The following is a 27841-nucleotide window of genomic DNA, read 5'->3' on the forward strand; positions in this document are numbered from 1 at the left end:
TCCGTAAAGAAACGTTACAAAAATTATATTATAGAAGCAAATTTAGTATGTGTTACCGAGCTGTGCAAACCCAGGAAATGTAACTTCTCACGAATTAGTGAGACATAATTAGATAAACAAAAATTAGTATGGTAAATATTTGCTTGATTTTTCTCAAAATGGCAAGACAAGAAAAACCAATTTGATACAAGTAACAAAATCCAATGTGTTTGTATGTAGCTGTGTGTATGTATGTATGTATGTATATATATATAAAATGGAACATCTGAACACACTGTACAGGCTAAATAATTATGGCATGAAAATGAGAACACATAGTGGGAGTGTGAAAACGAGCCTGACAGAGCGTGGGAATGTCTGCAAGTGACTTGGTATTATACCCAGGGGAACGGGAGAGCTAGTAGCAAGTTTTGTTTAACTCGAGTGCTAGAGTGGTGGGAGGGTGAAGGGGGGGGGGGTGGAGTAGTTGCTTCAGAGGGAGGGGGTTAGGGGGTGGGCGGGTAATTGATTTGCCTGGGCTTTATCCCTAGGAAAGCACTGGAGAGAAGTGAATGGTCGAGTCGCATGGGCGTAGTGTTTACGTGGGCGAACAGACTCCACACAGAGTGGGTGAGAGGGGGGGGGGGGTGGTAAAAAGTACGACATTTAGCCAACGCTCCATCTGTGGGCGTCTCGGCTATGAGATGCAGTTATGGGGGAAGGGGTGAGAGGGGTTTAAAGCACTATGTCATTTCACTCCCATTTTACCCAAAGATAAACACAGGCTATTTTTACTAAAAAAAAAAAAGTTACAGGCGGAGTTGCAAGAATGTGTCACTATCCACAGAAGCTATGTTCTGAAGGGAAAAAAATATATAAATATAGTAAGAAAATATTTACGGAAGGTTTTCTACCAATATGTTCACATAAATCACAAATTTGACTTTTCTATTGCTCTCTCAACAATTTTAAATATTAACAACTTTTTGTAACGTTCATGAACATGTTTGTGAAAATATAATAGGACAGCTACCACCCAGATATGGTACATTTCATATCCATAAGTCGTTTTCTTTAAACATATATATGGATAAATATCATGGGTGCGTTGATAATATATTTACCTATATTTAAGGTAGTAACTTCCATAATGTCCAAAATGTCTGGAAAAGTTTTTCCAAAAATATTCTAAACCTTTGACGCTTTCCATTGCCTTACTTATAGTATACGTCCAACTACAGTGCAATCTAGCTAAACCGAACATATAGTGTACATTTTTTGACAACCATCACCAGTTTACGAATACACCTAATTCAACTTAAACAAAGCCTGCTACTTCCTTGTTACAACTGACAAAACTATTCTAATATTAACGGATAGAGACGACTTGTAGAGAATCCCCAAGCGACCTCAAGACTGCTTGGAACGCACTGTAGAAGTGCGGGGGAATCAAGGATCACAATGTGCAGTGCAACAGACGCCGCTTCACCTCTAAGGACCGTGGGGGTTGAGTGGCAAGACAATTGCGTCTCAACAAGACGGTTATGGTTCGATGCCGGGTTTTTCGCAAGTGGGAAACGCACGGCGGACGTTTCCTAAGGCGGGTTTTCTCGAGATGATCCCATTTACTCCACCCACATCCATTCATTCCGCCAGAGACCCATTTTTATATCATCATAGATCGTTCTTGAAAATTACATACTTTTTTATTACTGCCAAAAATATCTATATAGCTGCAACATTTGAGAGTATCACTTCTGTACGAAAATGTTGAATAAAAATTCAACTTTGTGGAAAGTAAAATATTATTGTTTGGTGATTGTTAAAAACTAATTCAATTTTCAAATACATACATCCTGTTTTTACTTGCAAAATGATTGACACTAGGATTTGGAAATATAAATTTACTGTACTTACACTACTAGGTAGCACATAAAGAGGGAAATAAATGCTTCTGGTTATATAATATAATCCCAGCAGTAATAAAAAGTGTATTTTACAATAACAATGATTAATTACGTGTTCAGAGTTTTGCTGTCCATAAGCTATTTAAGTGTTTTTAAACAAAAAATAATACTATGGGCTTAAAAGTACCTAATACCACGTAGCACATTTAGTCGTATCAAATAAAATTTTCAGTTCAAATAAACATTACATTAAAATTTAATATATACTAAATTAGAACTCTAAAGCGTACTTATAAGAGGAAAAATACAACGGAACAAAATTGAAAGTATTCAGGTTTTAAAATAGACAATTAGTTTATTTTACAGTTATAATAAAAAGGTTCATTTCACAAAAACGAAACTTACATTTTGCCATAATGCTAAATGAGGCATACAAAAATAAATACCTTAGGTGAAATATTTAACAATATGTAAAAATCATATGCTTGATTAACATTTAAGTTTCCTCAAAATATTTTGAAATATTTGCTTACTTGTAAGTCTCAGAGCACAATAATGAATACCAGGAATGTTACTAACCAGTTTGCTACAGTCAAGTGTAATAAAGGCTCTACAACGAATACCTTCTTAGTGTATACAACAATCTTTTAACTATGAGACAAAAAAAATTCATATAAAACATTGTTCCATGTTCAAAGTCAATAGATTGTAACTTACCAGTAACAAAAGTAACGTCACATACCTATTTAAAATTTTAATAAATGTGTGAAGCTATAAAAGTTCAATGTTTGAAAAAGGCACAAATGTTTCAACACGATACAGCACCACACGCACTAACTGCATCAAGTCATGTCCACTAAAAGGTTCATTTACCCTGTCACAATATAAAACTTTTTTCTTGCACTGGAAATTTGTCTTTGAAAGCACCAAGCTAGACCTGGGATTGTGAACCAAGTGTTTGGCCTTAGTATTGCTGCATTGGAATGTTGATTATTAAAAGCACCAAGTTACAGTGGATCGTAGTCCATAAATGATGGTATAAAACTTTATACACAACTGAAGTGTTGGTCTTTGAGAACACTAACCTATAGAAAGCTGAGAGACAGAAATAATTATCCATGGCCTCTGCGCTAAGGTTCTTGTCCTTGAACCCACCAAGATGGTGAGGACTCCGATAGTAAAGACTTGAATAAACTTGACTTTCTGCATTGGGATGTTGGTCTTGGAAACATCTACTGATTTTTATCCAAAAATGATTGTTCATAGCTACCTATACAGGAGTGTTGATGTTTAAAGAGCCCCAAGATACTAAAAGAATGATCACCACAGACTTCCTGCTACATGATTTCTGTTTTTCAGAGCAACCAAGATACCAACAACAATGATCACCACAAACTAACCTGCACTAGATATTTGTCTTCAAAAGCACCAAGGTTCCAGATATGGCCAGCAAAACTTGATCATGCCCAAAATTTTCTGCACTAAAAAAAGTTTTAGTCCTTGAAAGCACCCAAGTAGCGAGCAGATGCAAGCAAGGAATGACCATCTCCGACATTGTGCAGTTGTTTCGATCCTTAAAAGCACCGAGATACCAGGTATGGCCAGAAAAATTCGTTCACGCCCAAAATTTCTGCACTTTAAAAGGTTTTTGTCCTTGAAAGCACCCAAGTAGCGAGCAGATGCAAGCAAAGAATGACCATCTCCGACATCCTGCAGTAGTTTCGATCCTTCAAAGCACCGAGACACCAGATATCGGCCGTACCAAGACGTCTTGCACCCGTGTTGAAAGTAAGAAGACGATGGGGACTGCAAGAAAGGCATTGCGACCCGGGGACTGGTCCTCGAAAGAGAACGGGCCGACGGGCCTAGACCTCGGTGCCGTCCTCGCCCTCGTCCTCGAACAGGGGACCTGGGGGGACCTCGACGGCCAGCTTCCTGGGCTTGGGCGGCGGCCTGGGGGGGATCTTCTGGGGCGGCCGCTCCTGGGGCCTCTTCCTGAGGCTGGCGCCCTCTGGCGGCGCGCGGGCCCAGTCGCCGGGCGACGCGGAGGGCTGCTCCTCGATGGGCGGACAGCGCAGAGGCGTGGACTCGGCGGGGCTGCCCAGGGCGTTCAGCGACAGCACGGAGCTGCCGTCGGCGGTGGTGCGCGGGCCCAGGTTGTCGTACACGGGCTCCAGCCTGAGGCCCAGGCCGTCGTGCGCGCTGCCCCAGCTCGGCACGCGCGGCCGCCGCGGGATCGTCACGTAGCCCTGGTGGTGGCGCGGCGAGAAGGGCGACTGCGAGCGCGAGTAGGGCAGCGTGCCGAACAGCAGGTGCGGTGGCAGCTGCTGCGCGGGGCTCTGGGGCGGCAGGCGCGAGCTGTCGGGGGCGGTGGAGGCGGAGCTGGCGGCGGGCGACGCCTGGCCGCCCCCGAAGGCGAGCAGGTCGGGCGGGTAGGCGTCCATGCCGTCGTGCGGGGCGCCGCGGTACGAGTAGAGCGAGTCCACGGAGCGGCCCTCCAGGCGGTCGTCGCTGTCCGTCACGCTGCTGGGCTCTGGAGCAGAGAACCGCGCCGTCAGACACTCACACCGCACACATGCATCACTCGTTACTGGCTTTTGCTTCTGCAGTTTCCGAGGCTCTGGGGTCGTATCCTCATAACTAGAGACCTGCAAAATTTCGCGGTTTCGATGGCCTTCAGGATAGACTGCACATACCCCTGCACACTGGGCCAAATAACGCAAATTCATTGGCTGCCGACTTGTGAGTCGGTCTCAACTTGTTTTTTTTTCTGATTCGATCCTTCTTTGGTTGAGGGTTTATAACTGGTTGAGATTCGTCCAGATGAACAGTAATCCAATATAAAAATTATCTAAGAGGTATATGTGTCTGAATTCTAGCCTATCACCGAATGAATCCGCGAATTTTGCAGGTCTCTACTCATAACGAGATAGCATCGGTTGAGAATAAACTGATACGAACTTTGCTAGAACCCAGAAAACAAAGGTGCGGGTTTATTCGCTACTTGGTTATGATGAAATAAACTTTGAACCAAATACATTTTTTTTCTTTTCAAATTGAATGTGAAGCAAGTAGGTTTCTAATTATCTGGCAACCGACTTAAGGACTCGTAAACCAAGGTTGTGTTTGAAACCTGACCTGCACTCGCTCCCTTGCATGGAATTTGAATTAAATAAAGCCAGTTTTAAGCGGCAATCCTAGTCCTCGTTGTACGTAACACGGTAAAAACAATTCTCCATAAAAACAATATTTGTGATTGGGGAATACGTAGGGAAAAAAATGAGTTCTTTTTTTATGTTTGTGAACTCCACATTTACGTTGGGTACCTACAGTCTCTCACAGCAATGTTCTGGAACTCGGCTGAAAGGCACTCGCGGCGGTGGGAATGTGATAACTGCGCGCGCTGCCGGGAACAACGCGACTGCCAGAGGGCGAACAATACGTCAAGGCGCGGTGAACTCGGCAACAACTGGCAGCGCGCGCCCACAATGAGTGTCCCTGCCACCCTTCACCGCAGTTCCACGTCCCTCCCGCGCGCCTCTAAATTACAAGTCGGACAATACCGCGCGGCCTCGCCCAACCTCCAGCCCGGGGCGCCTCCCGTCAAGCGGCGTGGATATGAGGCCTAGCGAGCGGCAATCTGCGGGATTTTGCTCGAGTGGACGCCGCGCCAAGGAGGAAGTACTGTCAGGAGTGGCCTCGTCAGCTGCCTGCTGCCGCCTCACTACACCGCGAGCCGCGTGCATCATACAAACGGGAAATGTGACCTAAAATAGGGAAATTTTACCTAAAATTAGGGAAATTTTACCTAAAACGGGAATTATTTCCTGGAAATACGGAAATTTGTAGATGTGTAGGAAATTTTGGAATATCTAGGAATTTTTTGGAATATCTAGGAATTTTCGGAACCGAGATATTTTTGAGGAATTTCGATGAAATTTGACACCGAAAACGGCCGCCTTAACGTCAGAGGCCGGTCGGTCATTGACCCCAGCACCACCACCACCACCACCACCACCACCACCACCACCACCACCACCACCACCACCACCACCACCAGTCCCAGAAAATACACTTCTATACTACTGTAAGTTTATTTTTTTTTCTATTGTTGCATACACAACTTTTTAGATGTTTGAAAATTAAAAAAAATACGTGCTGCAAACGTATATCTTGAGTTCTAACTGGACGATACGCGCATATATGGACTCTTCCTGTTAAAAAATTTCCGTTCCGCGCGCATTTTTTTTTAAAACTAAAATTTCACCCTCAACTCGCCTTCAAAAAAAATTAAATGTTAAAAGAAATTATTTCACGGCAGGCTTAACTGTTCAAGAATATGATATTAAGGCCGTGTGATCTCGTCCTAGCCAAAGTAAAAGTGTGGGATGGACGTGGATTGCCTTTTTATGATCCCTTCTCTCTTTTTTTTATACGTGATACAAATTTAGGTCACCGCTTTAGCTCCCGAGCGGGAAAGTATTACCTCCGCAGCGCAGAGCCGTAAAGGCGAACGATCATTCGATACACGTGCGAAGGTCGACCATAAAAACATCTCTCGCACGAACACCTGCGCCACCTGTGATCCGCTGCCTTGCCTCGCCAAATGAAATGCAGTCATTAAAAAAAAAAACTTTCAAACGAGCAGCCTACACTACGCAAACGAATTACACGGGCCTTGAAAAAGTCTTTGTACGTCAGTACGTTCTATTTATAACACCATGTCCTTTCAAACGCTTTGAATACTGGTGCAACTGCGTGAAGGATAGGTTTTTTTTATTTTATTCACGAACCCGAAATACATGTTTGTGTTTCGTAAATTATTTTTTAGTTACTTTGTTATTTATTAGTGATCAATTTCTATTCAATTTACTCTAATAGGGCCAAGTTGTTAGAGAAAAACAATCATTAGATAATTCACGGTTCAGAAAAATCTGATATGTGTGCATTGACGAGAAAAGAGACTGGAACATTTTAATATATTTTATTATTTGAAAATTAGAAATCTCTCGGCTATTAGGTGGACATCCTCAAAGTATATTTTTAATGCGATCAGAATTTATTTTTATTTCAATAAAAAAATTAATACACTTAGTTTTTAAAAGTGAATAAACACTATAAAATAACTTCTCCTACAATACAATACAGATTTCTAACCCCATGCAGGTTTCTATCCCCATGAAGATTTATAACCCCATGAAGATTTATAACCCCATGAAGATTTATAACCCCATGCAGGTTTCTAACCACATACAGAATTGCCTGAAAATTTGTGATTGTCAATTGTTAATACCTATGAAAATACTGGTAATATTAACAACAACAAAAAAAGGGTGCGTATACAATAGATAATAGTAAGGAGTGTAGGTAGTAGTTTTGGTTGAAAAAACAAACACAACAGTTACACATCTTTTGCAGTTCAATAAAATTTGTTAGTAACTTAGGTTAACTATTAATGCATCAATTATATACATGCGCCCCACGTTTATTTTTAATATTACAAGTATTTTCATCGCTATTAAAAATTCACAATCACAAATTTTCAGGAAAATCTGTATGGGGTTATAAATCTGTATGGGGCAAGGAGAAATTAATTATACTTTTTAGTCCGTTTTAAAAAAGTGGTATATCTATTTTTGTTACAAAAAAATTCTGCTTTTTAGTCTTGTGTGTGTATTGTAATCCAGTTCTAAACTATCTTTAAAGTTTCAAGTCTCTAGCTCATCGGGAAATTAGTTTAAAATCTATTTCAAAATTTGAACTCAACAAACAAACAGAGACAGAGACAGACAAAGAGAGACAGGCATATGGCAGACAGGGAGACAAACACAGAGAAAAAGAGACAGACAGACAAGAAAGAGTGTTAATAAAAACGTGATAAAATCTGTTTTCTTTCAGCTGTTGGACTGGTTAGACCTTGACATGAAAGTTAAATCGGAGAAGAAAAAAAAAACTAACTCAAATTCAATAAGTGGCACCCTCATGCATAGCGTTGACTACATTCAAACCCAGTGACATTGACATAGAGCTTATATTTTCGCCAAAGAGTAGTAAGTGTGTAACAGAGTCGGGGGAAAAAAAATATTTATGAGTAACTTCAACAAAATGTGAAAGCTTCATTCAGATTCTTAAAACAATTGTTTTTGAATATTTTTCTGTACACTTACCAAATTTTACTAACTAAAAAATTTAAAAAAGTTAATTTATGTTGACGCTAATGTACTTTTCCAACTTAAACAATAAATAAGACAGCGTAACAAATAATATGGACATTTTAAAACAGGATGGGATGATTTGATTCCCTCTGGCTCAATTCGTATGGCCTTCACAATAATTAAACCATTTACATTTTTGTTGCAATGAGAAAAAAAATGGAGAAAAGATAGACAAATTTTAATTGCAGAACTATTTTAAGCTTTTCTTATTATTTTTTGTACATGTGTACATTATATATTTAGGTATTATTTTCTACGACATGTAACTAAATATGGCTGTTAAATCTGTGGATTAAAATTGAAATTTATTCACAAGGCAGTGCAACTATAAAAAAAAAATACGTCAGCCAATAAATAAACTGTAAGGATTCAGGTGGTTGAGTTTAAGACTCGGTTGACAGCAGGGGCGCAACAACTAAATTTCCAAAGGGGGGGGGGGCAATATACCTTTTTTATAAAGAATCATCGATCCCCCCCCCCCCCTATTGAAGCTGGGGGGTTTCGGGGCGTCCTCCCCCGGGGAAAAATTTGTATTCCAAGGTGGAAAATGGTGCTATTTACGCAGTTTTATTATCTAAAAATTGATTACACAGCACTTTCTTTCCACCCGTTTGCCCCCACTTGAAGGTTTCAGGTTGTTGTTGCGCCCCTGGTCGAGACTGAGACTCGGGTGCCCACAGGAGGAGACCTACTGTAGGTGGAGCCGGCGTCCAGCAGGCTGCACTCGGGGTCCGTGCAGTCGGACTGCTCCACGCGGCGCGGCGGCTTCTGCACCGGGTTGACGGCCGTCAGCGGGAACTTCTCGTCGGCGGCGGAGAGCGCGCCGTGGTTGGCCGGCGCCGACTGCGGCTCGGAGCAGCCCTGCTTGGCCCGGCGCCGGCGGCAGCACAGGCACAGCAGGAGCCCCGCGACCAGCAGGCAGACCGCCGCCCCCACGGCCAGCCCCACGACGAGCCCCAGGGTCCCCGGGTCGTGTCCGCCCCCCGCGGCGACCACCCCCGTGGTCTCTGCGACCCGCAGCGCCACGGCGCGCTCGTCCACGCCGCCCGGAGACTTGGCCACGCACAGGTACTCGCCCGCGTCGTCGGGCCGCGCGCCGACCACGGTGAGGTTGAGCCAGCCAGCGTCCGCCGCGCGCAGCAGATACCTGCCGGGCTCCTCGGCCAGCACGCGCGAGCGGAACACCCAGTGCAGCTGCGGGGGCGGCGAGCCGGAGGAGCGGCAGCCCAGCGTGGCCTCGCCCCCGGGGGCGGTCTCCACCCGGGGGGCGGACACGGCCACCTGGGGCCGGCACGCCAGGTCCTCCGCGGTCAGCTGCGGCCAGGCGCGCCCCCTGAGCGCCGCCGGGTCCCAGCAGCTGGTGGGAGCCGCGTACAGGTTCCTGCCCAGCGCCCAGTCCACGAAGGGCTTCAGCAGGCAGTTGCAGTGCCAGGGGTTGCCGTACAGCTCGAGGCTGAGCAGGCCGCGCCCCAGGTGCTCGAACACCGCCGGCCTCAAGGCGGTCAGGTTGTTGTTGCCCAGCTTCAGGTTCTTCAGCTTGGGCACGTTCAGGAAGGTCTTGAGGCCGACCTGCGAGAGGCGGCAGTCGGACAGCTCCACCGTCTGCAGGTACAGCAGGTTGCTGAACAGGCCGTCCTCGAGCTTGCTGAGCGGGTTGGCGCTGAGGTGCAGGTCCGTGAGGCGCGCCGTCTCGCGGAACACGAGCGGGTGCAGCGCGGCGATCATGTTGTGCGACAGGTCCAGCAGGGTGAGGATGCTGAGGCCGGCGAAGGCGCGCTTGTCCACGGAGCGGACGCCGCACGCGCGCAGCTTGAGCCGGTGCACGTTGACGAGGCCGACGGAGAGGAAGGCGTCGGCGGGCAGCACGGCGAGGTGGTTGCGCGACAGGTCCACGGCCTGCATCTCGCCGCTGAGCGAGGCGGGCACGGCGCTGAGGCCGGCGCCCGCGCAGTCGGCGGACTTCTTGCCCGACACCCAGTGGCAGCGGCACGCGGGCGGGCAGTTGGTCCAGCTGTCGTCTGCGCGCAGGCTCCACGCCAGCAGCAGCAGCAGCAGCAGGGGAGTGCCTCGCATCGCGCCGTCAGCAGCCGCCTGCGAGCACACGGTTCCTCTCGTCTCACTCACTCCAGTTCCCAGGGTACAGCTTTACCGTCATCATATTCCTTTTTTAGATGTCACTTGTTTAATACTCCTTATACATTTCCTTTCAAATACAACTGTCTATTATATGATATAAACTGTATTATATTATATAATACATTGAAGACTGTCATGCCAAAACGTTGTAAGTACCAAAACGTTGTAAGTGCCAAACCGGGCGAATTGTGTATTCCTGTAAAAATAGGTTGTAAGTGCCATGCTTTTTCATGTGTTAAAAATCGGTGACGATTGTGGCGCTCCAAGTGGCAAAATATATTATGTGAATCTCAAAATGTTGTAAGTGCCATAGTGCGAGTGCAATCACATTTTTCCTTCTCCTGAACATTTTAGTCAATGGCACTTACAACGTTTTGGCATGGCAGTCTTCATATATAGTCTTGTGTATGTCTATTATAATTTGTGTACTATAGTTAAAATATACCTACTACTCTTGCAAACGTTAAAAAAAGATTATATCCAGAGTAGTTTTTAAGTAATATATATATATATAACCCATAAATAAGTTTCTTTATAAGCTATCAGATAATCTGCCAACACACAGTCAGTCCCCGTCATCACAGCATCACACCCGCCGAGTTCACTCATCACCTTTCCATGACACACGCGACTATTCAAAACAATACTACTGAAGTCACACTTCTTCGCGCGCGTTACGGAAAAAATGATGAGTGAGTTTTTACGATGCAACGAAATTTTTACAGGAAGATGGTGGACCTATGTGTATGAACTTAAACCCATATATAATCACATATAGGACATACCAAACATTTTGATGTGCCAATGAAACTTTTATGTCAGTGAAACTACCCTGGACTATATTTGTCAAACCAAAATAATCATAGTAAAGAGTAATATCAAAATTTACAAAGTTAAGGATATTGGCATAGTAACAATTAATATACATATTCTCCGTACAAATTTCTTTCAGGAATCTTAGCACAGTGGTTATAGCGCGTGGTTAATATGCTAGATAGCTAGAAGAACGTGGATCGAAACTCAGCAGTGAAAAAAAATATATAAATTTTTTTTAACTACATATCACAGGATTATACAAATTGTGGTCTAAGCAAATATATTTAAACTACTTTTGATTTGTTTACCGTATTGCTATTACATTAAATAAATAGCTCAGACCATTGGATTTATTTATTTCATACTAGGTAGGCCTAAATCCTTTATTTTTACTTATGGTAATAGTAAATTAATTATGGTTTTTAGGAAGTGAATTTCCATGAAATCGCATATAAAATAAATATCACACTTTATAATAGTACAATTATCCTTTAATACTCCATTTATAGTCATCTAACGTGTGCGGAAACTATTAACTTTTTAATGAATTTTAACAATGTGGGCAGTATTTTAATAAAATTCATTGTCAAAAATAAATTCCAAGCAGAGGTTTAGAATTTTTTTCAAGTTTTTCGTTTTAATCAGAGACATTTCATTATAAAGTCTAACGTTTCGCTCTGCAAATCGAGTGATTCGATAGTCGACGTAGCTGCTCCAATAGCGAATTCTAGCGGCGGGTGCGGAAACTACGTGAGAGTCGCGTTCAGATATTTAGTGATTGATAATGAATACTGGTCCTTATAATTAAAAACCTTTATTGTGAATATTATTGATATAAATTGTGTTAAAGTGTATTTTAATGTGTATTTATGATAAGTTTATGTTCGCTTGTGTATGATTTATTTTCATTACAAATTATTGCATTTTTATTTAGTAAATAATTACAATTAATTAGAATAAATATTCTGCACATTTAGTGATTTCATTATAAAAATTTCTCTAGATAAGTTTGCTGAATTAAATAATTAATTTTATACAAATGTTAATATTATTTGTGAATAATGAGTATTTATTTAATAAATTTTTACTACAATAAATCAGTGTCTTAAATTAAAAAGTATAACTTATAACGCGTGTACATAAGTACACACACTTTTTGTTATACATTTTTTTTTCGCCAGGTAGACTACAGGTTTCATCATGAATGTATTTACGATTTGCAGTCATTCAAAAGGTGGGTAATGCATGCAACCTCGCTTCAAATATGATTTAACCTCCCTTTAAGAATATTACATTAAAAAATACATACAATATTGTTGGAAGATTTCATTGGAGTTTAACGAGCCCATCCATCGTTGCATACCAAGGGAACAAAGTTACTCAATCTTTAGGCCTTACAATTTATCATTTGGATTTTAAATAATTGAGTAAAAAAAAATAGTGTGTTGGTTGAACTGAATAGTAACTGGCTTCTACAAATAGTTCACCCTGTAAAGTCTATGGTGTTCATTATTTGTAATTACAGGTGTAATAATAAATGGACGAGTCGTCCAGGGCCTGCCAGAGGTCGCTGTTGGTCGCGGATTGGTCCATCAAGTCGGTCGACCGCGAGCCAATAGCGAGCGGGGAGCTGCCGGGACGGTATTCCTCCCCCCACCACCACCACCCGTGAGCAAACAGACTAGGAAACACAAACGCAACAAGCCCCAGACCCCTGTCCCTTCAATGGCATTTCCCCCGACGAGGCTGCTCTGTACCCCCCCTCCCTCGCTCTCAACCGGCATGGAGATGACAGTCGGCGGGGGATGCTGTGCTACAGAGGGGGGGGGGGGGGGGGGAGAGAACGGGGCGACCACATTCTTCAACGCCGCTGTCCAAACATTCGACACACCCGGAGGATGAGGAGGGGAGAGGGGAATCGAACAGTCGACAAGGCACTGTGTCGGGGAGCCTCTAGCTGAGTTGGGGTGGGGGAGGTATGGGGGAGGGAGGCTGCCTAAATAATCCAACACAGGCGAAGCGTCCCAGCGCACTGCCTCAAACACCCGTGTACTCAGCCTGGCGCTGCCTCCTAACTGCCTGGGTTTCAAGGGCGTTCAACCGCAGCCAAACATTATCTGGCACCTACGATAAAGAAATGCCCTAATTGCCGACATTTATGACCCGATATATGATGATGTTTTCGACATTCTCCATTACACTGTATGTCATTTTAACTTCAAAAACAAACCAAACAAGAAAAAATATCAAACACACAGAAATCAGGCTATGCCAAAAATATTTAAAATATGAGACAGCACAGAAATTTCCGTGGAGAGTAATTAGTCCAAACATTATTACACAACAGACGGACACAGTGGGCTAACGAAGTCGAGACAGTAGCAACAAGAACAGTGTAAAAAGACAAAACACGACCTTGGACAACACAACTACAAGTAGAGGAACCCAAAGATTGTAAATAAAAAAAAGATAAAATGGACAGCACAACGACAACACAAGACACGCACGGGCGAACCCAGTGGTGTAGCAAAAACAGCATAGACGAACACAGTAGCCTACGCTTCGTAAGACATCAGTTGCGACGTTTCGGGAACTGAGATGCCTATGTTCCCGTCGTCAGGCGCAAACAGACTCCACCTCACACACATTTTATTATAGTTGCTATTATATTTAAGGGTTATCGTAAATTTATCATAATAGCTGTTTTTCATCTCATGTTTCATCATAATTTTTGTCAACCATACATTTTATAAAGATATAATATTAAGCATGTTTCAGGTTTATTATCACTTGCATCATATTTCCACTTCAAAATAACATTTCGTAATTATCGCGTGATTGAAATTTCGACAAAACCAAATGCAAGATAGCTATTCCTGTACAGTGACACCATGAAGAGTAATGACAAGATAGCTATCCCTTTACAGGAACTACGTGAAAAGTAATGACCAGATAGCTATCCCTTTACAGGGACACCATGAAGAGTAATGACAAGATAGCTATCCCTTTACAGGAACTACGTGAAGAGTAATGACCAGATAGCTATCCCTTTACAGGAACACCGTCAAGAGTAATGACAAGATAGCTATCTGTTTACAGGAAAACCGTCAAGAGTAATGACAAGCTGATATAAACTGCCAGACCAAGCGCAATGAAGCCTCATTAGGTCGCCTTCACGAGCACCCGCGACCTTTCATTTACGGCCGTGACCATCAGACTCTCAGCGGAGATGGCGCTTCATAACCGTACTGACGGGAGAGCGGGATAAACGAGGCTAAGAAATACGGCCGGTTAAACTGAACGCAGTGTGCGACGTGACTGAGGAAACATGGATTCATATTAGTTCGCAATTACATGAACCATTAATAGAGACCGGAAAAATTTGCGGTTTCGATGGCCTTCAGGATAGACTGCACATTCCCCTGTACACTTGGGCAAGTAAACGCAAGTTCATTGGCTGACAACTTGTAAGTCGTCTCAGCTGGTTTGTCCGTGATTCGATCGTTCTTTGGTTGGAGGTTTATAACTGGTTGAGATTCGTCAAGATGAACAGTAAGCCAATAGCAAAATCATCTAAAAGGTACGTGTGTTTGAATTCTAGCCTATCGTCGAATGAATCTGATTTTTCCGGTCTCTAACGATTACCGAAGTTAAAAGCCTGCATTTAACTCAACAGTCTGCGTCATTTAACGTTTTTTTTTTTCGCATTCACAGTTTTCACGTAACAGTTATGAAATCGTGTAAAAGCAGGTAAATGTTTTTTTTTAAATTAAGAATTTTAAATGTCTTCAGTGTCCTGACAAATGTAGTCATCTTCGTTAGAAAGTCTCTCACAAAACAATGGCGGGTGGCGGTGGATGTGGTGTGGTGTGGCTCTTCCAAGCCAGCACTCCGGCACTCGCTCGCACATGCGCGCCTGACGTCACAATTGCCGCCGTCAACAGCCAATTAAGCGCCGGGCACCCTCCCCAGCCCCGCCCCCACAAGAACACAAGGCTGGCTGTTCCGCCAATTACGAGCAACGAAGACAGGAGCGCGCGTCCCTGCAGACCACAACTGAGGCGAGTCTACTGGCTGCTCGTAGGCGAGTCTACTGGCTGCCCGTAGGCGAGTCTACTGGCTGCTCGTAGGCCAGCGTGACGTCACCACCTGAGGACTCGCTTATTGGCGTGAATACGTCTTTAAAAGTTGCTTCCATATTAGGAGGCAATTCAAAAAACGAATGATAAAATCGGGGGATACAGTTTGGTGTTGCAGCTACACATCTATCACCTCCATCCGAAATTTAATTACACCACTGGATAGCTAAAGGATCAAAGAATTCGTTGAGCTAAGTGAGGACTGTGACGTATCGCGCGCGTTGGAGGGGGAAGCGCCACCATTTTGAGGTCATTTTTCAGCGTTTCGAGATTTCCATTTAGTATACCTTTTGACTCGGAGAAGCTACGACGTTCGTTTGAAATTCAATCGTCAGCTCTCGTCAAAATCTATCGATTTCATATATAAAACATCAGTGTAAAATAGTTACAGTGAATATATATGGTGTTAAAATAAAAAAGGCGTATTTCATATTTTTTATAGAAAATATTACTTGTTACGTGCACGTTTTCACGTACAACACACGGCCGTGTGCTTGACACAGCCACACCCCATTTTTATTTTTTAAATCGTCTATCACATTGTATTCTATTAGTCTCGGTAAATATACATCCATATATATATAGGCCCCTAAATATATAAATGTTAAGTTTGTTCAGAATCTTAAATCTCCGAAAGTTCTTCACCGACTGCGTTTAAATTTTGACAACGGTGCATTCTAATACGTGCGTGTTTCTATATCTCTATGTCACACCCTTGACAGGTAAATAATACAAAAAATATAGACAGGTAAATTGATATATAAATGAATGTTTGTGTGATCGTCATCAGTTTTTTTTAAGATAAATATATAGATAGGAAGATATAGACAAAGAGATAGAGACAGAGACATACAGATAGAGCGAGATATAGAGAGAAAGATGTAGAGATATAGTGTGTGATATGGAGAGATATGAATATATATATAAAGATACATAAATATTTATTGGGAGAGAAACTTAGTGAGATTTATAGAGGGACAAATAAGGAGAGAGAAAGTGTACATTAGCCTATATTTATTTGTATAACAAAAACAAGCTACTGGCGGAGAACTGGACTGTTGGATACGCCTCATCAAGCTCGGGCCATGCGGCGCGCAGTGGCGTGGCCGGGACGCCGCAGGGAGGGGCGGGATGACCGCCGGCACGCGCGCTACCCGCGGGATCGATGGGCGGGTAGTATCGAGCCAGGCGCCCGCGGAGAAGCGACGTCACTACTCGGCGCCTCTCCCCGAGTCCCCGCTTGGACGACATCAACGACAAGAACAAGACACAGCGGACATGACACGACAAATATCAATATATTAGCAATGGAAACTTCCCGAACAGGCCGTTGGATGCATCAGGGGTTTATGCCATTTAGGCGTAACACAAATGACATAAGTGAACGTGTAGTGTGAAGACAGTCTTCAAACCGAACGTATAGGGTGAAGACAGTCTACAAACAGAACGTGTAGGATGAAGACAGTCTTCATACCGAACGTGCAGGGTGACGACAGTCTTCAAAATTAATTTGTAGGATGAAGAAAGTCTTCAAACTGAACGTGTAGTGTCAAGAAAGTCTTCAACCTGAACGTGCAGTGTGACGACAGTCTTCAAAATTAATGTGTAGGATGAAGAAAGTCTTCAAACTGAACGTGTAGTGTCAAGAAAGTCTTCAAACTGAACGTGTAGTGTGAGTATAGTCTTCAAACTGAACGTGTAGTGTCAAGAAAGTCTTCAACCTGAACGTGCAGTGTGACGACAGTCTTCAAAATTAATGTGTAGGATGAAGAAAGTCTTCAAACTGAACGTGTAGTGTCAAGAAAGTCTTCAAACTGAACGTGTAGTGTGAGTATAGTCTTCAAACTGAACGTGCAGGATGAAGACAGTCTTCAAACGGAACGTGCAGGGTGACGAGAGTACTCAAACTGACCGCTAACAGGACACAGCAGCTGAGGTCGCAGCAGGAAGCCAGCAGGGAGGAGTATCGTGGACGACAGGCACGCACTGCGGGGGGCGACCTCGCGTGACGGCGCAGCTCTTCCAGGACCTCGTCAAACATGCCGTTATTAATGAGCCGCGGGCGGCGGAGGGGAGACCCCCGGCTCTGGCGAGACCCAGCGCGGTCTGGCGGACACACGGACCCTGCACACTAGCGGCGCTGCTATTCCAAACCCAGGCGTTACTTCTCTTGTGATGCGACATATGATACACCTTCCGACTTACAGGCACACCCACCAGTAATCCCGTTTATTACAACCATAAAATACTAGACTGAAAGAATACTTAACAAGCTTTGTTCTGCTTGATAGTGTTACCTTAGGTATAGTCTGTCTCGTATTATTATTTTTTCTTTCAAATTTGACATTTTCGAAAGTAGTGTAATGACACTCCTATAATTATTTATTAAAAAAAAAAATTGTAACATGCCCACCGACAGTCCTAATAGACTTTACTGGTGGGCACTACACAAGAGACGAGACACAAGTTGTCACTGCTGATAGTGGACTCCCGCCCTCGACAGTAGCGTGGCAGGAAACACGTGCGTAATGGCCACGTGTGCAACTGTTGTGTGTTAACGGTGTTTGCAAACAACTTCATGTGGTTGTCAGCGTTCGAAAAAAAAAAACACCGCGTGACACTTTGCACAACGTGAACACCTGCGTGACTTCGCAGTTAGAAATATATTTGAGTAAATATGTAAACTAAATTTATGACCTAACAACAAATTTAAGAGAGCTGTTATTGTAAATTTACAGTAATCGTTTATTATTTACAGAAATAAATATAAAATGAAAAAACAAAAAAAAACACCTGGCCTGTGATTAACGATTATTACCCCCTTTCTCGACGCTTTGTTAACTAAAAAAAAAAAAAAAAAACTGTTGGCAAATTATAAAAAAAAATCTTGAATATTCGTTTATAATAAAAAACAATGTTCGGATCTTAGTATGCTGTTCCTTCCGTCCTCCCCCTCCCCTTTTTACAAAAACCAACAGAAACGCAATACCCCGAGCGTGAATTGGTTTCGACAGTTCCAAAGGTCAGCAGCGGGTAAAAATTCGTGGACATCCAATAACCTCCAAGGCCAGCCGAAGCACTTCCGCAAAACGAAGGGGAAAGACAAATGGGTGGGGTCATCAAGGAGGAGACCTTGTGGAGGGGGAGCGCAGTCAGGGGAAAGGAGTGAAGGAGGGGGAAGAAGGGAGGGGGAAGAAGGAAGGAGGAAGGGGAAGGAGGGGAAGTTTTACGAGCAAGAGACCAGTCGAGCAGATCGTCTTCAGGGGCGTCTTCCCCCAGCGCCGCCGCACCACGACCAGCCCACCCTCTTAACGCATGGCACGCCAAGTAATTCCAGCGCCGAAACGAGGGGCTCTGGCGCCGCTATTACGACCTGGAGGAGAGAGGCCGCTTCCATTTACGGCCTTCGCTTCCCGGACAAACACAACCTGATCCAGGCGGGGAAGAGGAGGGAAAATCTATCCGCAGGAACCTGGAGGTAATCAATGTTTCCGCCTCAGAAGACTGGTCGTTCCTTTCGGAGGTACACTCAGCCCGACGGCGAGGTTGTCGACATGCCGTTTGTGCCATTTCCAATATTGCCTATCTCAAATTTTACTGTTCTCCAAAGTAGTTCCAATTATAGGTATCCATTTCAAAAATAATGCTTGCGAAGTATCTATACAACTTAAAAAAAAAATCAAGAGCGCAATTAATTAATAAAGAATGACTATAAGAAATGGTTCTTAATGTCAAAAATTATTAACAGTTCTTTATGTAACGTAAGTTATTTGGAACTTTTTTAAGCATTGAAAACTGCGCGAGTTCGCTTGTATAGCATTCTGGGTTGATAGGTTTCCGATAACATTATTTCCACGCAAACTTTACGCTTCTAAGGCACAGCTACAGCGTTACAAGAAATGACAGCTACAGGGAGTGACTAGTCAAATCAACAATCTAACTGAGGCTCTGTGCCAGTGGACCATTCTAAAGTCATGCGGGGAGGTCCGTGCGGGCAGTATCCCCCAAGACATGAAAACAAGCGAAGACTTAATGAAACTACAACAACTTACCAAGGTAAGGTGTCAAGATTATTTTACCCCTCACTGGGCTGCCGTGACATACCTCCAGCCTCCCCATTTCGACCCGACAAGCCTCGTGCACAGAAGCGGTCGTAATTTTGTTTCCACGTAGTCTATATTTATTTAATGTCTGTTTGCACACGTGTTACTGTAAATATGTTATTCATACAATCTGGACTGTGTGTTTCACGTTTTAGTGACGATTTGTATGTAGGTTACGGCTTGTTTTCATAAAAACCCAACAATTTACTTGGTGAATAAAATATTAAAAATAATAAAAACCTAGTCTACTAGTTGTTATTATTATCACCTGCGTTAACTTTTAAAGCTTAAAATAACGTTTAGTTTATCTGGTGAAAATAGTTGTGGCCCAATAACAAATGAACGAGACCTATTGGAATACTACTGTATTTCAGTCAGTCACTCTTTTCACGCATTTTCCAAGGGGCCTCTTTTATAAGACTTACTTTGTACAATCTGACGTAGGTAGTTATCTAGGACGTTGTGTAATGCAAAAACTGCCTTCTCATTGGCCGGTTGACGAGACATACAAGCTTCTTTCACCGGGGAGAGTCAGTCAGGTGACGAATAATGTAAACATTAAACCACAAGTATATTGGCTGTGTTATATCTTTAATACGATGATGAACAACTTGAATCATGCGAAACAATACCAGCGCATAATCTTGTTCAGTTAATTAAAATAACAATCGGATACTCTGAAAATGTGATAATCTGATTGGTGTCGAGGAATACTTGCTTGACGCTGATATATCGCACACGCAGATGGAAACCACAAATAACATTATACAATTTTACATACTAGGTGACGCATAAAAACAATAAATCTGATAAAGCAAACATGCACTTCGCTATTTTTATATTTGTTTTCGTTTCGGTCAGATTCGACAACACACACTTTTATCAGATTTATCAAAATATTTTAACTTCCGATATTTTTTCTGTTAATTTTCTGATGAAAACTTTTCCGTAAAAATACAACAATTAAAAAAAAATAAGTTCAGAGCCGTTAATTAATGGGATTGATTCAATAACGACATTTCAGCATTCCAAGTATTTTGTTACGTGAGGAAGGTGTTATTTGTCACAGGTTTGCTTTTGTTAGGTAAGTGACATTTAAAATGATGTCAAATCTGTCAAATCGTTCAAAAGGTTGGTTGGGTTAAGTTAATGAAAAGTCGCTACTCCAAGGGGCATGCATTTTTCACGAAAATACTTCCGAGACTAGCTGTGTGTTAAAAACACTGTAGCATCGTCTCTGTTACATGATCAGTTGGGCTTTTTTCATATACAAACATTAACTGATCCGACTCAAATAAGGCATTGGCTTCTCTTGCAGACGGCCGCAAGCTACAAAGAAGAAACCTCTGACGCGGGTATAAATAGCTGCTGTCTAATGAGCGTTTTTAATTAATTTTTTCTTGCGAATAATGCCTGCCTTCACTTATCTGGCGCATGATGCCAACAAAAAAATCGCAAATACGTTTAAGTAATCTCCGGCATCCTGGTAAAAGATAACATATTGGGCGCCTTTTTTAACTTGTGATACACATAATAATTTATTTTACCACCGCTAATAAAGACTGGTACAGAAAAATCCTACCAAAGAAATTATGATATCAAAAATGTAAATCCTATTGTGGCTCCGAATAGGTCGCAAGATATTTCAATGTCTATGCGTCGAACAAATAATGTTTTAATTGATGAAATCAACATGAAGTGATTTGGATAGTTAAATGCACCTAATTATTTCTGCAGAGATAATATAAAATAAATACGCGACAGGAGGTTCAAGAATGGCCAAAAATCATTGTGAATTTAATTTGACTGCTAATCCACAAATTAATTTTTTTTAGGAAAAAATTAAAACAATTTATAGTTTCAAACAAAAATAATATAACATGTCCCAAGTCAACTTCAAAATCAGATGACACCGGTTGTATTCTAAGTATTTAAAAATGACACGAGTATTTAAAGAACCTCGTGGGATGCCAGATGGACACTTCTGTTGAAGAGAGTAGAAGTTTTGTTACGAGGAGGTTTGTTTGTTCGCAGGCAGTCTGAAATAACTCTATCCTGTAGGGGATAAAAGGCATGGGCGCAGTAAGGCAAGGGTGTCGTGTCGATATGTAGACGCACGCAAGGGAAAATAAAAATACGGATCTGGGTACCCTCTTTTAGCGCAAAAAAAAAAAGCGCGGGAATTCTGCCACTCTTCACAGATCGTAAAATTCGGGCCGGTCCTCAAACAGGATTTCCCTTTCCCCTCCCCTCTTCCCCCCCTCCTAGGGTCCTCACACCATCTTTCCCCAAGTGCTAATACCCGGAGTAAACATCCCCTGCAGGACTTACTACCCCTATCTCCCTCCATTACTCCAACCCCCTCCCTTTTCGCGACATGCCATCGCCCCGTTCTATTTAATCAGCCGCTGGGGAAGCGACGATACGGGATAGAGGGAGTGGGAAGGAGCGATTACCGACCTTATCGACGAGCGGATGGTTCGAACGCCATTGAAGGGCGCAAAGCACGGGCGGGGGCTTAGTGCAGACGACAGAAACTTCGCGCGGAACGACACTTCAAGGTAATAAGCATGGGGCGGATACTCGCGACCATTTCAAAAGAAGGGGGGAGGGGGGTTTGTAACTGAGCTTAACACGAATGACTGGAGCTGAGCTTGCACCGTCATTATTCCCGCTAAACTCACTGTTATCGCTTGCTAAACAGCAGTTCTGGTAATTTTTTTTTATTCAACCCTCACGTTCGTTTTGAACTAGGAACAAGTGGAAATGGTTTCGACTCCAGTGTCAAAAAAAAAAAAAAAAAAAGCCCGTCTGTTTCTGGTGCAGACACTGCGTGTGCGAGATCGAGATTGTCCGAGCGCCAAACGAATAAGACATCTGCTTCATTTAGCAACTATTCTCAGCTTCCGCTGTGTGCAGTCGCGAGCAAGACTCATCACAGTTTACTGTCAACGTGACCAAATTCAATACTATGATCGTCAACCTTTTGGCATGGTTTACTTTAGAAAACTTATTTTGGCTTCATACCGTATATAATGATTCAATGAATAAAATCTTAAGTGTTTTTTTCTGAGGACCTAAAGAGGGTAGTTTCTTAAATTAGTTTACATCTATTTCGTATTTTTGTATAGGATAGTAAATAAATTGATAATAAACCACATTTGATTTTTTATAAATATTTTTTATCATAAACTGCTCCTTATTTAATAGTATTTTAACGTATTGTTTAATTCTTTTTCCAGTTAATGAATTAACACTGCCTTTCTGGAATTTTCGAGCGTCGGGTCAGCCCGGTACGACGCGACTCGTCACAGCCGCTCTCGTCGGTTCGAGAAGAGCGCCACAAGCATATAAGCAGCGACGCCGGCCTCCACGGGAGTTCCGAGAGTTCGGAGAGTTCGGAGAGTGAAGGGAAGTGCGACATCAGCGAAGAGGGTGAGAGACCCCTTCGAGAGAGGCGTAGTAACAGGATCGAAAGAGTGCAACTGAGTGTGTGTGTGTGTGTGTGTGTGTGTGTGGACAGGCGCGAGGTGAGGGGCGAACCACTGTTGAGCCTAGTTCCAGTGAGGAGTGCGAACTGAGGAACTTGACAGACATTGAGTGACTTGCGAACAAACATTTTTAAGTGCCAGTGATTGGTGATCGAGCATTTTTAAGTACAATTATTTATTAGTAATGTAAATATTAGTTATCGTTTTCGTGAAACATTGTTGTGAAACGTTTATGATGCGAAAAATACGGAGAATAGGTTGCGGACGGTGCAGAGAACTGATCCTGTGAGCGGGCTCCACGTGGCACGTGCGGCTCAGGTGTAACCCCGCCACGCTGCAGGGATAGGCGGGTCGCGCCTGCGCCTGACGCAATCCGACTGGCTTACATCTAGTAGGGGAGTATTTGGGCAGAGGGCAACACTACGAGGTATGAGCTTATTTTAAAGTAATAATTCGGTTAACTCATGTTTTATTTAGAAAACTCTCATTTCTCTCTTTTTCTCTATCTCTATCTCTATCTCTTTCTCTTTCTCTATCTCTTTTTATCTTTCATTATCTCTTTCTCTATCTCTCTGCCGTTTCACCCCGTACTATCTACTTTCGAGTCGAGGCTTTGAATTCACGTGTACTGAGTTACACGTACTCTTTTTTAATTTACTTGATTTCCTCTGGCGTTATTTCCTTCGAATCTTTAGAATGCCCAGTATTTGACGGTACTTGACTGGCCCACGCCTAGCTATGGCCGGTACATGAAGCCCGGCAGGGTGGATATCCGCTTCTGTAGGCGCGCCTGCTCCGTGCCCCCCCCCCCCCCCCCCCCAGACAGACGCCACGGCGCGCTTGCTTACGGAGCGTCTCCCGGCGTCGGGACGAAGAGCAGGCGCCCGGAGATCGACACTAAATATAACTACAAGCGGATGCGAGATTTTTCTCATATTAATAGAGTTGGTGACTGTAGTCTTTCCACCCCCTCGGTCCGATCATGTTCATTCTCTAAACAAGAGGTTATCTATCCCTGCGTTAAATGTGTCAGGATGGAAGTAATTTGCCAGGAAAAATTCGGAACAGTTATCGTATCCGTAAAATGCTATTATACCCATTTTGTAAACATATGTTTTCAGTACACTGCCAAACGTGACCAAGTCAAAAAGTGGCAAAACGTAATAGTAAATTACTATCGCCTAGTAAATGGCAGAAGTAAAACTCAAAAAAATGTCCAAGTCAGTATCTCACTCAGTAGATAAGAAAAAAAATTATGCCTTTTTGACCAAGTCGCAGTAACTAAAATAGTTTTGTAAAAATAATCATGAAGTTTTCTGATTCAGACTGCCACATTTTTACTAGGTATTTTTGGCAGTGTACCGACCATATATACCTACATACAAACCTGGAGTTTGATGATGGTTTAGAACCATGAAACAAAACAAAATTGTTTAGATATATTCCGAAAATAACGTCTCCACCTCCCTGTTCATGTTGACAGATAGGTCCTTGTTGCAGTGGAAGTCAACTTCCACGTATATCTGAGAAATTTCAACTTGCCGACCTCGACGATATCAGCGGAGGTCTCCAAACCATCGAACTCGAGACGACTTCAACACGTTGGTATCGACTGTCGACCTCAACGCACCGCTCTCAACCTTTTATCCTCCAGATGTCTACAGTGACAAGTCACTTTCGACACATCGAAACAAATTTGTAAGTAATATCGACCCATCGATCCCGCCTCCTGCGACACCACAGGCGCACGCAAGCCCTCCACCACCGACCACATTTCAATTGCAATAAGGCGCGGGTGAAGTTTTACACTGCACTGCAATTTCACGCTCATTTTTACTTACCATTATATTATGACGTTTTAAAATAAAATCATTGAAATATATTTCGTTCTAAGATTTGGCTATCATAGATGAGTTTCTTATGTGATTTTGATAATTTTAAAGACCAATTTTTTCCCTTCGTATTTGTTTATTTTTTGGTTACAACCCTTCATTTAATAAAGAACCGATTGGAGTTATAAAAATATCTGACGATCTTGCTTTTCGATATCTGTAAGAATATCAACCAAGGACAGGCATGACAAACTTTATTCTAAATCGCCACTCATTAGTATTGGGAGTGGAAATGATAAATGGTGAATATTTTATTCTCTCTCGTCATTACTGTTGAGAACCATTTCTGTAGGTTTAACATGACACGGCTCGCTTGCACTCGCTACTCCGGAACAAAAATTCAACGGACGTTTACCAAGTGTAATTAATACGAGTGTGAAAATCACGCAAGTTATAAAAAAAATTACGACTGTTCAAATTTTTTTTTTTCGATAGAGAATCAACAAAAATGCAACACAGGCATCTGCGTTAAATTTTACAGAAGCAGCCCTCACAGAAATGTTTATGACGTGAAAAGAAAGAAAAAAACTAAAATTTTCTGCTGTCGCCGCAATACGTCACAGATAGTTGTCAGCCGGGCTGGGATTTTCCCCCAAACGACACGTTTAGCTGGGAGTCACAAAGTCACAAAGCGGAGGAATGTAGTTTGTCGGAGGAACAGGGAAAAGAAAAGAGAGGGGGAGGGGGTTGGCCATAAAAGTAGCGACGCCGCGCCACCACAACTTCCCAGGCCATCACAACTTCGGTAGCGTTATAACAGATCGCCGAGTTTTTGTCTTTCCGCGAGAGGTATGGTCGAAGAGGGAGGGGGGTGTAGGAGGCAGAAGGGGCGCCAATGAAGAGGCTCCAACTCTAACCCTTCCCGAGGGAGGGGAAGTCGGTTGTTGACAGACCTAAATAATTCCCTCCCCCGACTCGACCACGGGCAGGATGTGTGAGGAGGGAAGAGGGAGGGCGCGGGTATAGTGCCACGCGGAAACTTCTGGCGGCTGCGAAGTCGCTCTTCCCCGGCTGGTTGAATAATTGATGGCGCGCCCGGGGCAAAACAAGCGCGCAGCTCCGCGCATGCGCGCAGCTCCCCCCCCCCCCCCCCCCAGATACTCCCGCGGGAGACAGAGACGTCCACCCCTCATCCACCCCACTCGCGTCATTCCCATCCACCAATCCCCTCCCGATCCCAATTACTTACCGCTCGCTCTACGTCCCAAGGTCGCGTGAAACTACAACCCTGGGTTGTTTCGGGTGGGAGGGAGGGAGGGAGATTATACCCGTACTTTCTGACGTGATAACGTCTTATAAATCGATGAACGCCGGCTGCACGCACGAAAAATTGTCACGTTCCGCCTGAGCCGAGCGTGCAAGATCCGGCCAACCACGGTGCGAGAAAATCTTTTATAATATCAAACAGGTTAAGGCGGGCTTTTTAACTAATTGTTCGTTTTTATATTTAAACAAATTATTTAAATTAAATTTGCAAAAAACTGTAAATAATATTTGAAAATTAAAAAAATATGCAATTTTTTTATCAATGTTTTTTTATGACGTTATCACGTAAAATTACCGTCCGTAAACCGACTTTATAGACAACCCACATGTTTCCTTAATTTTTACTTGAACGAAAAAAAAAAATATTCGCCACATCTACAACAGTACTGAAGTGGTTTCACGTAGAATACTGTAGAGATTTTATCATTAGAGAAGAGACGATGCAACACTATTTATGTTACTGCCTTAACCGTTTAAAAAAAAAATTAAGTACAGTACACTCCCTATTTAACGCGGTTGTCGGGGGACATAACTTTTACCCGCGTTGTTGCATAACCGCGATGTTTCGATGTGACCAAGGTCAAAAGGCATAAAACACCGCCTGTGTTCTAATAGGTCGGCAAGCACGCACAGTATAGACGGCCCGCCTTTGTGCGGACTTTGCATCCGCAGTTTTCACTAAACTAAAAAATAAAAATAATAAATTTTAAAGATAAATATTAAATGTTAATTTTTTCTTTCCGCATGCCGCGCACAGTTTGTCGCACGGCCTACGAGCGCGCCACACGCCGCCATACACACGTGCGGCACACAAGCTGCTGCCAGTCTCGGGGTGTCAGCCACAGTATCTGCTTCGTCTGAGTGTCCGTAACAAAGTGCAGTGTGTGCGGTTACACACGATTCTGTGGTCAAAGTCTTCTAAATAGAAAGGCCATAGTAAGTAATACTTCAAACCGAATATGAATCGCAAAGTACCGAGTTTGATTGACAAAATAAAAATTCTAGATTTACGTACTTACAGATAGCGTGTCTTTTGCAAAAGTATGCAGCAGATACGTGAAAAACGATTCTAGCATTCGTACAATATAAAATAAAGGATCGTCTATCGTGTAAAGTGGTTAAACTTTGTTATCCATGCTTACAGTAAATTATAAATGGTCACATGTGGGTTACAAAAATTGCGCCAAAATAATTTAAGCGCAATCAGTGGCGCCGTATTAAAAAGTCTGTTAAACGTTGTCTTTACTTATTCCATCAAACGCTGTGTCGAGTTGCTGAGTGTGTGTGGCTCGGATCGGCAAGTGTTATATTCCCCAGCCTCTGGTTAAAGGTCGGGAGGCCGCTACACATAAACATTTCCGGGGCTTGTTTACTACCTCACGGCAAAAGTGGTACAGTATGGTTCACGTAAGTATTGGACCACTGGGAATTCCTCGGCAAAGATTAAAGATTAAAAATACGCTAGCTGATTTACTTTACTATTTAATGTTAAAACATTATACCAAAGTAAAAAGATGAACGTGTATAATACAACGAATAATATTACGTCTGTAGGTTCAAGTTGTAACAAAACATTTATATGTCTCCGCTTGTCAACACACGTGACCACGAGAAGTGTGCAGACGGAAATGAGTGAACTACTCAAGGTCACCAGACTTCCCCCCCCCTTTCGGCTTAATCGCTCGCCCCTCTCATCACTGGCGCTTATATTCCACTCCTCCCGTCTACCCGGGTGTCTTGGTCGCATATTCTCGGCTCGCCTCTCCCCTCCCAGCGCTTGCCGTCAACCAAACCTATCCAAAATCAATCCCCAGCCGAGTCACGCTGGATAATGTCGCTGGACGGTGGGCTTTATCGGGTCCCCTGTCCGATGCTTTATTTGTGGGTTAAAAAAAAG

The 27841-nt window shown here is 43.0% G+C and overlaps 1 protein-coding gene across 1 annotated transcript in view; it reads right to left on the reverse strand.

The window, feature by feature from the left end:
- Positions 1–2221: 2221 nt before the first annotated feature.
- LOC134537104 (leucine-rich repeat-containing protein 24-like) overlaps positions 2222–27841 on the reverse strand; it is a 118476-nt gene continuing 92856 nt past the window's right edge. Inside the window, exons 3-4 of the mRNA XM_063377388.1 lie at positions 8794–10192; positions 2222–4419 (exon numbers count right to left, since the gene is read on the reverse strand). Coding sequence (XP_063233458.1) covers positions 3752–4419; positions 8794–10174 — 2049 coding nt within the window. The 5' untranslated portion in view covers positions 10175–10192 and the 3' untranslated portion in view covers positions 2222–3751. The remainder of the gene's footprint in view (positions 4420–8793; positions 10193–27841) is intronic.

Source organism: Bacillus rossius, chromosome 11 (assembly GCF_032445375.1).
Source record: "Bacillus rossius redtenbacheri isolate Brsri chromosome 11, Brsri_v3, whole genome shotgun sequence".
NCBI classification, from domain to species: Eukaryota; Metazoa; Arthropoda; class Insecta; order Phasmatodea; family Bacillidae; genus Bacillus; species Bacillus rossius.